Source organism: Siphateles boraxobius, unplaced genomic scaffold, assembly GCF_051911475.1.
Source record: "Siphateles boraxobius isolate OS27281-9 unplaced genomic scaffold, OSU_SipBor_1 22, whole genome shotgun sequence".
NCBI lineage: Eukaryota > Metazoa > Chordata > Actinopteri > Cypriniformes > Leuciscidae > Siphateles > Siphateles boraxobius.
The window spans coordinates 297,688-307,500 of record NW_027508833.1 but is presented as its reverse complement, the minus strand read 5'-3'; the positions used below and the strand labels follow the sequence as shown (position 1 = coordinate 307,500).

The window sequence follows — 9,813 nt, the reverse complement described above, 5'->3', positions numbered from 1 at the left end:
ATTAAATAATGATGACTAATAATTGGAAGAGAAGCCCGTGACTAATTCAGCAAATTAATCATAAGCTGAATTTGACTAACATCTGAGAGCAGAATTATGACTTTATCAGTGAATCTTCCGGTTATTTTCCCAGATGTGCCGTCCTATAACACCTGGATTGTGAGTTAAGTTTATATGCAGATATATTTTTGTGTCTCATGCTTCAGTCCGCTGCCAGACTCTTGCTGACGTGAGCATCTCTGTGACAGGACCAGACGGAGAATGTTTAAATAAAGCGCTCGAGTCTCTCAGGACTTGTAGATCTCTGGTTGGTCGTGTCACTTCAGATAAACCATCTGTGGTTTAAACTCACAGTCTTCAGCTTTGTGTGATTCTCTCTGAGTTTAAAAGGGCTCCTATTATGCCTTATTCCATGTTCATCTTACTTCAGTGCGTAATATTGAGCATGAAAAAGTCCCTCCAGAGGGAGTTCTTCTCTATATCAGTGTCAGTGTTTCTGACTCCCTGAAACGCCTTTATTGTAGTCTTGAGTTTCTTCCGGGAACGAACATTTCACAATATTTTAATTATTCATATGCAGAATAAAGGGGCGGGGCCTGGTTGAGTTAGTTAGTAATGTGTTGAAACTGGGGGTTATGGTTCGGTTTCCCAAACACACTCGAAGCGCTCGACCAATCACAACACACTGATCCAGCCGACCAATCAGAGCACAGTGTGCTTTACAGAAGGAGGGGCTTCATAGAGACAGGAACTAAACAGGGGTGTGTTTCCCGAAAGCACCGTTAGCCAAATATGGTCGCAAGTTCCGTTGCCATCAGTAAAGTTCAAAGATTTAGTGTTTCCCGTCACCATCGTTCCAACAAACATTCGCAGAGTTGTGTGTTTGGAACGACAGATCTCGACCTGTGGTTAGAAGCGGAGTTTCATTTTTTCATGACATGTAGACTCAATAAATCCTTATCTTGAGCAAAATAAGCAAGCTGACATTCAGCACAATCTATATCTTTTATTTAGAATGCATAAAAATGTCATTTACGTCTTTTAGTTTAGTTTTTAGTTTAAAGAGATGTAAAGCGTTGTTTTTGAAGAGTGTGCATGTGCGAACGTACATGTAGAACGTAAGAACGAGCCTATGAATGAATCTGGAAATACAGCAAAATAAAGAGAAATAGTCCTCATGATATATCCATAATTTATAGCAAAACATCTAGCATTAATTAGATCTCAAGCAGATTCATTAAAAGAAAGTTATTACTCCACCACGCACGTGACATCATTAACCAACGTGGTTGAATTACCAATTTGCAACGATATGATTTCTTCAACGATGCATCGTACTATGATAGTTAAGCAGTGAGTTACGTTGTTTTACGGAAAACACAACCTAGAGCGTTACTGACAGACTGGGAAGAGAGGAGCCGCAACAATGGAGAATATGAGGAAAATAATCAACATTCAAGCAGAAAAACCTGTTCTAGTAGAGCCTAAGCTAGTTATTTTATATCGGTTTGGTGTGTCACAGTCTTAAAGGGAAAGTTCACCCAAAAATGAAAATTAGCCCATGATTTACTCATCAAAGTGCATCCATTCATGATTAAAGTGCTCCACGTGGCTATGCGGGGGTTAATAAAGGCCTTCTGAAGTGAAGCAATGCGTTCGTGTAAGAAAAATATCCATATGTAAAACTTTATAGACTAAAATAACTAGCTACAGTACGCAAGTCGACATGCGCCTCAAGAGTAACACTTGATGATGTAGGAGTAGCGTAAGCTCTGACGCCTCTCGCGGTTCAAACAAACAGAGCTGGGAAACAAATTGTCGGTTTAGACTTCTAATTTGTGACTGGTGTTTTGTTTTGCTGTATCCTCTGCGCTTCCGCGTTCATCATTCTTTTGTTTCGTTTTATTTATTTATTAAGCACTTTTACACAGCTGACCATTGAACAAACTGCTGTACAATTTCTAAAACACATAAAGACAACCATAAGAACAAAACAATAAAACCACAGTTTAATAACAGCGAAATAAACCCCTCAGTTTTAATAGCCTACACGAACAACTACTGTACCCCATTAAATGCTAATGCGAGGAGGTATTCCTTAAGCTTGTGTTTAAAAACACTTAATGTTGGTGCCGATCTGAGAGAAAGGGGTCGATCATTCCAGAGTTTAAGAGCTATCGCTACAAAAGCTCGATCTCCACTTCCTGTTTTGTTCTACGAGTCGTTAAAACCAGCTGGTCAGGTGACCTTAAAGGACAATTCCGGCCAAAAATGAACCTGGGGTAAATAACAAAAAAAAAAGACTGTTTTCCATAGATGGCTCCTGCCTGTATACGTGAAGTGTACTGTCTTTATAAAGTATCTTCTTATTAAACAGTCTGTACACTTACACAGTTCTCAATGCTTCGGTTTGCAGGTAGAGACCCTCATTATGCTACTGTGTTACTGTAATACCTTGTTAGTGGTATTAACTAGCGATTTTTATTTTTACTTGTTCTATACCCTATATACTAGCGTTAAAGCTAATCTGAGGTTAAACTAAAACGAAGGCTAAAACTGGGTACATTCGATTATCATTAAAACGCATCCCAAAGAACGGTCGACTCGGTACCCATGTGTTATTTACCCCAGGTTCATTTTTGGCCGGAATTGTCCTTTAAAGACCGTTTTGGTTCATATTTCTCAATCAAATTTACCAAATACAATGGAGCCATACCATGTTATGATTTATGAACAAAAACTAAAATTTGAAACTTTATTCTATAATCGATCGGTTGCCATTGTAGAAAACTCAAAACTGGAGTAATATGGTGTCTCTTACTAGTACCTGACAATCATTGCGTTGTGCGTCAGGTCAAGTGTTACTCTTCCGCCGTAAAGCGATGCGTACTGCCGTCTGCCAGAAGCTTGTTATTTTAGTCGATAAAGTTTAAAAAATTGATATTTTTCTTACACAAATGCATCGCTTTGTTTCAGAAGCCCTTTATTAAGCCCTCTGAGCAGTTTGGGACACTTTTATCATGTATAGATGCACTTTGATGGACTTTGGACTAATTTGCAAAAAGATTTAAAACTACACAAATTGGTGTCCATTGGTGAATCTAAAGGCATCATTAAGACAGTGGTAATGAATGCTTGTGATTGTTTTTGTTGATAGGATACTATGTTCTAATATTTCTTTTAATTTTGTATTTGTTGCATTTTAACATTTTGTCTTACTGTATGGCTGCTACCTTGGCCAGGTCTCTCTTGTAAAAGATATTTTAATCTCAATGAGACTTCCTGGTAAAATAAAGGTAAATAAAAAATACTGCCCTTATAAAGCTTGTAATATAACTCCGATTGTATTCGTCTGAAAGAAGAAAGTCATATACACATAGGATGACTTGAGAGTGAGTAAATCATGGGGTGATTTTCATTTTTGGGTGAACTATCCCTTTAAAGCTCTAGTTTCATTCAGTTGTTGTAAGTTTTGTCTTTAGATGTTCACTGGTGTCTCTTCTTCACTTCTGTGTTCAGCTCAATAAAGACGCTGTGGCCGAACACGCTAAGAAGATGTGGTCTCTGCCCGGCGATCTGTCCGAGGCCGTGAACTCCTGCGTTAAACCTCATTTCCCGGAGCACGTGGACAAGGCCGGCGAGAACCGCTCCGAAAACGCGGGACAGTACAGCCAGGTCTTCGTCGGATGAACTCCATGTGTCTTTATGAGGATCATAACAACAGTTTAAACACACTCTGATGAAATATTTAACATTTTACACTTGTTTATGTATGTAATACACTTTATCACTCAACCTTTCAGAAAAATCAAGGAAAAGTTAGTGTGCAAAATCAAGGGACGTCTCATGAAGACGGTCGAGATGACATAATTTACTCCAAAATAAAAAGGAAAAATTTATAAATTACACATTGCATTAAGTTACAAATTAAGCCTTAAATACCATTAGGATTTTTAGCATTGTGTACATATTACAGATTTTGCCCATATATATATATATACTAGTGCTGTCAATCAATTTAAAAAAATTATTTATTAATCACACATTTTTCTGTAATTTAATAAATAAATGAATCACACCTAACAGTAAAGTTTTAATATATTTTATCATGTAATATTTTCACATTTGAACTCCAAATTAATGTTGAAACAACAAATAAACAGTTTATATAGACAGTTTATTTTATATACTTGTTTAATGGCATCTTTTTATGAAAGAAGGCCAGTATCACCAAAACTGCTACTGATGTCTCAATGAAATTGATTTTTTTCTCAATTTTAGCCACTAATTATATGGGCATTCAACATTATGGCATAATTGAAAGCTATACATTTTAATATTTATTAGGCTTTAAAAAATACAAGAACTTTTAATTTAAGTGAACTTAGAAACAATCTTCACATAAACCCATTGTACTTGCCCTGTTAAAATGCACAAAAAGTTATTGTTTTCATTGTTTTTGACCCATGTAACCTTGTAAACAGTGCTTTAAAATTTTTAGGTAGGTCTAACAGTGTGGATATATACAGAAATTGAATAAAGTTATCAAACACTTAACAGTCTTCTCTGCATACATTATAAATTGATTATAGATGAATCCCAAAAGTTATTCAGTCAAGAGCAGTGAGTGATTTTCTCTTTGTCTAATGTTCTTTGCTTAACGTTCATGACAGACAGCAGCAGATTTATTAGGTTGCTGTCACTTTAAGAGCTGCTGCACATGACTTGGATCTGATACACTTTCCCACAACACTTTATGTACATTTAAGACTTCATTTAACTCATTTAAGACTGTTTGCGAGGATACTCAACAAAACAGGCATTTTGGCATAATTGTGTGTGTGTGTGTGTGTGTGTGTGTGTGTGTGTGTGTGTGTGTGTGTGTGTGTGTGTGTGTGTGTGTGTGTGTGTGTGTGCGTGCGTGCGTGCGTGCGTGCGTGCGTGCGTGCGTGCGTGTGTGTGTTGCTCTGTTCTTTTTTGTGTCTTATCGCGCTTTATTGGTTCAAAAGCATTTGCATGAATAAGAGTGTGATCATAGCCTATAATTGAACGCCACCCAAAGGATTTCGGGAAAAACACGAATGCTGTGTTAATTGCGTTAAATATTTGTAACGCAATAAACTTAAAAAATGAATTGCATGCGTTAACTAAGCGTTAATTAGGCGTGTTTTAGAACATTTGTTCCCTTTCAGTCGATAACGTCGGACGTAGTCGACGCGACTGAAATGGGACTACGTCCTCCGTTCCCTCCTTCAGGGAACGGTGGGTTGCATACGCAACCAGGACGTTCCCTTTCAGTCGATAACGTCGGACGTAGTCGACGCGACTGAAATGGGATCACGCTAGGGAGCCTATCATCTTCGATTACTATTGAACGAGCCAATGGAATTTGGCGTGCGTGATTTGCATCACACACTCCGCCCCCGCGGCGCGGGTATAAATACGGAAGTGGATGCACGCACTAGTTGCCTTTCGCTTCGGAGCCGTTCGTCTTTGATGTCTCTGAAGAGTGCTGTTGTATTCAACGAGCGAGTGTGTCGGTGTTCTTGCGGGAAGACCTCTCCAGTGTTGGTGTTCTACAGCGTGGTGCAGCGGTGATCGCGAGCTTCTCAGCTCTCAACTGCTGTTTTAACAGCATCAAATTTCTACTGTTTGTTTGTGTGTTGACGGTTGGTTAGAGGGCGAGAAGTGAGTGCTTCACTGTTAGTTGAAAGACTATTCAGTGTTTGCCGCGGTCATTCCCTGTGTGCTCCGGCACTGGTGACGGTCCCATTTCCTAAAAGAGCAACACGGGTGTGAGTGCGTCTTTTTCAAGATGCCATTCCATCCGTCTTTCTGGGTGCGGTCTGGCACTATCCCCTTCTGACGGTCAAGAAAGTTGTGTCGCATGTTTGGGCTTACAGCATGCGGAGGCAGCTTTCGTGGATGAGACATGTTCTCACTGCGGGAACATGTCCATCTCGGTGTTGAGATCTAGACTCGCCTTCGTTAAAAGCGTTGGCGCAGTCCCCACCTCTGGGCCCCGCCCCTGTTCTTCCTCTGGGTTACCTTCCCAGAGGAGGACTGGGGTGCCGTCCAAGCTGGGTGATCTGAGGATCACAGTGAGGGGTAATCCGCCCGGCCACGCCCCGTGGGTCCCTCACTCCTCTTTCACACCGCAACCGGTGGAGCTCCCCATTGATCCCGCTGGTCCCTCTGTAATGGACGGGCCAGCCGTGTCATTTGGGGCCCCTCCAGGGGATACGTTGTCAATCGCAGCATCAGAGGGGGAGCTGAACTCTGGAGATGATGACTCGGCTGCACTGCCTCCCTCCGGGAGACCAGTGTTGCCCGAGCCAGATCCAGAGATGTCAGCTATGCTGAAAAAGGCCGCCGAGGCGGTAGGGCTCGTGTGGAACCCTCCACCGTGTCCCGAGCCGTCTCGGTTGGATGATTGGTATATCGGGGCGGGCCGTACTGGTTCTCAGTCCGCCGCCCCGGTTCCTTTCTTTCCTGAAGTGCATGAGGAGCTTACGAGGGCATGGATGGCACCTTTCTCTGCCAGAAACCGCCTGAGTAGTTCCTCCCCTCTCACTACCCTTGATGGGGGAGCGGTGAAGGGTTACGAGGCTATCCCTCCGGTGGAGCGGGCCGTTGCGATGCAGTTATGCCCAACGGCGGCCGCTTCCTGGAGAGGTGATCCTCGTCACCCCTCTAAAGCCTGTAAGTTCTCGTCCGCTCTTACGGGCAAGGCTTACAAAGCTTGTGGGCAAGCCGCTTCCTCCTTGCATGCCATGGCGTTGCTCCAGGTCCACCAGGCCCAGGCACTCATGAACATGCACGAGGGTAGTTCGGACCCTGAGCTCATGGGTGAGCTCCGCACTGCAACTGACCTCGCCCTCCGGGCGGCGAAGGTTGCAGCTCGCGCGGTGGGTTCGGCGATGTCCACAATAGTGGTCCAGGAGCGCCATCTCTGGCTCAACCTGGCCGATATGAGAGATGCGGACAAGGTTCGGTTCCTGGACTCTCCCATTTCCCAGGTTGGGTTATTCGGCGACGCTGTGGAGAACTTTGCCCAACAGTTCTCTACAGCTCAGAAGCAGACGGAGGCCATCCGGCACATCCTGCCTCGGAGGGACGCTGCTGCCTTCACCCGCCCCCCGAGGTCAGATCCTCCGCCTGCTCGTCGCCGAGGGCGTCCGCCTGCAGCCGCCTCAGCTCCCGCCGAACCACCGCAGCAGCCTTCACCCAGGTTCCGGCGCGGAGCCGGCCGCGGAAGGGGCGCCCAGCCCGCTCCAGGCGCTGCCAAGCCAGGTGGTAAGTTCCAGCGCAAAAGAAAACGCTGAACCTGGACGGGCTCTCAGGGATGGAGGAGTTGCTTGTGGAGTGGTCGCCGATCCACTCCCTCTGGCTGGTTGGAGGGCCGGCTGGAGTTTTTTGTTATGTGTGTGTCTGTTCCGCCGCTGGCCCCTATAAAAACGGGGTCAGCGGTACCCACATATTCAGAAAAAGAGCAATTTTTCTATTCCTGAGTCCCAAGTGGGCCAGTATGGCGGATGTGACCCTGTATAATAGCCTTACATCCCCCAGCTTCCCTTGGTCGCCAACAGGCAGCTTGGGGCGTTCGAGGACCCGGTCATCCGCCTTCTCACGTCCCCTGCCGCTAGTGGAGACAGGTAAGTGTTGCACTGCACACTAACACCACTGTCTCTACTTTGCTGCCCCACCTCAGGCTCGGCGACCCCGCTCAGGTCAGTGATAGTAACATCACATTAGGTGTTGAGCAGACGTGCTCCTGAAAATTCAGTGATATTCTTCACACCAAGTGTTGAGCAGTGCTCCTGACTTGGGCGTGCTTATCTTATCCTGCTGGCGAAGGATTTGATATAGCCGCTCCTCCAGCCGGTACGAAGGCCAGTTGTAAACTCGTTCTTCGTGCTACTAGGTGGTGGGTTGTGACCATCTTGGCCCAAGATTGGTCTGCAGCTTTGGCCTGAAGGACACGTGGTGTCCTTCCCCTCGAGTGCTCCAGAGCCCGTTGGGTCTTCAGGTCAACTGGAAGAGAGTAATCTCGCCCACGGGCTGAGTATCTCTGTTTCAGTTTTGGAGAGGTACTCGATCCAACACGTCTCTCCAGTGAGAATGTGTTCAGCTGGGGTTGAAGTGAGAAAGGGTCCCACTGAAAAGATTCAGAGGCTCCTGGGGTATACGATAGCGACAGCCTAAGTTGGCTTCCTCCGTATGTGACCGCTTCAGCGCTAGCTTTACGATCGAGTCCCGAGGTGACCGTGGCAGAGCAGCTCACCCTGTGTGACTATAGTTCATCCCGGTCTGCTGCCAAACCCTCCTCAGCAGAGGGGCCATGTACAAAGGGCGTGTTTTAACGGGGGCCTGGGCGACCCCCGACTACACGGGCATTCGTGCCTCGAGTTGTTAGACATTGCGGGTGTCACAAACTCTCCCGTCACCTCCTCCTTGGAGTCAGACGCTTCTGAGGGCGCCTTGTTCCACCCCTCCCGCTTACTCAATCGTGCCGCCATCGAGCCTCACGACAGTTATAGCCAGGGCAAGTGGAGACTCCATCCCCTGGGTCCGCTGGGTCTTGACCATTCCGGGGCCGCTCAATTGCCCCCCCGGTTTTATTTTTCCGCCAGTGTTTGAGTAAACCGAGCGGACTACCCTTGGACAAACACGGGGTCCCAGCTGTCCCAGGGGCCCGCAGAATACGTTTAACCCCAGTGAGCCTTCTAAGAAGTGACGGCGACTCAGGGTCGCCTTGCGCTGCTCAGGTCAGTGAGATCATCACACTTCATGTTGAGCAGAAATGCTCCTGGTGCTCAGTGAAGTTCCTCGCACTCAAGTGTTGAGCAGTAATGCTCCTGAAGCTCAGTGAGTTTATCACACTCAGGTGTTGAGCAGTAATGCTCCTGAAGCTCAGTGAACTTGTCACACTCAAGTGCTGAGCAGAAATGCTCCTGTCGTTCAGTGAAATTCTTCGCACTCAAGTGTTGAGCAGAAATGCTCCTGAAGCTCAGTGAGGGAATGCTCCTGAAGTTCAGTGAACTTGTCACACTCTAGTGCTTAGCAGAAATGCTCCTGTCGCTCAGTGAGGTTCTTCGTGCTCAAGTGTTGAGCAGAGATGCTCCTGAAGCTCGGTGAGTTTATCACACTCAGGTGTTGAGCAGGAATGCTCCTGAAGCTCAGTGAACTTGTCACACCCAAGTGCTGAGCAGAAAATGCTCCTGAAGCCCAGTGATCTTCACATGTTGTGTTGAGCAATGCTCCTGCCTTTTGCGCCCGTCACTTGCCATGTCAGGAGAGGAACAGGTCTTCATAGTTGCCCCTTATTGGCCCAACTAGACCTGGTTCCCTTCAACAGCCTTCCTGACTTCCCCTGGAAACTCTTTCGGGGACGGGGCACGATGGCACACGCGTTCTTCCCCCGGAGATTCCGGTTGGTCTTACATCTGAACGCGGAGGTTCAGGTGGCTATCACAAGACATGTGATAGTTACCATCACTTCTGCGAGCACCCCCTAGAATTGGGTAGCGTGCTTACGCCTTTAGAAGTGGAACCTAGTCGTTGAGTGCGTCTTCTCTCCTGAGGAGATCCTGAAAGCTTTCGATCACTTCAGTGCTCTCTTTCCTGCAAAGTGGGTTGCAGTAGGCTGTTTTCCTAAATCACCCTCAAAATGATGTTGTCTCTGTGTTTAAACGACGCTCATCGTGTTGCAGAAGTATGCAGATGCACGTTCTGGTCGTCAGGTTCGTGAGGAGCAAGGTCTTGTAAATCCTTGTGTCCCTCTTTATCCTCTTGGGCCTTGTCCCTGGTGCG

The 9,813-nt window shown here is 45.9% G+C and overlaps 1 protein-coding gene across 9 annotated transcripts in view; it reads left to right on the top strand.

The window, feature by feature from the left end:
• plcb2 (phospholipase C, beta 2) overlaps positions 1 to 4,557 on the top strand; it is a 60,956-nt gene extending 56,399 nt beyond the window's left edge. For all 9 annotated transcript variants that reach the window (XM_077238275.1, XM_077238277.1, XM_077238274.1 and 6 more), the window contains one exon: positions 3,520 to 4,557. In XM_077238275.1, coding sequence (XP_077094390.1) covers positions 3,520 to 3,690 — 171 coding nt within the window. In that variant the 3' untranslated portion in view covers positions 3,691 to 4,557. The remainder of the gene's footprint in view (positions 1 to 3,519) is intronic.
• The last annotated feature ends 5,256 nt before the right edge of the window (positions 4,558 to 9,813 follow it).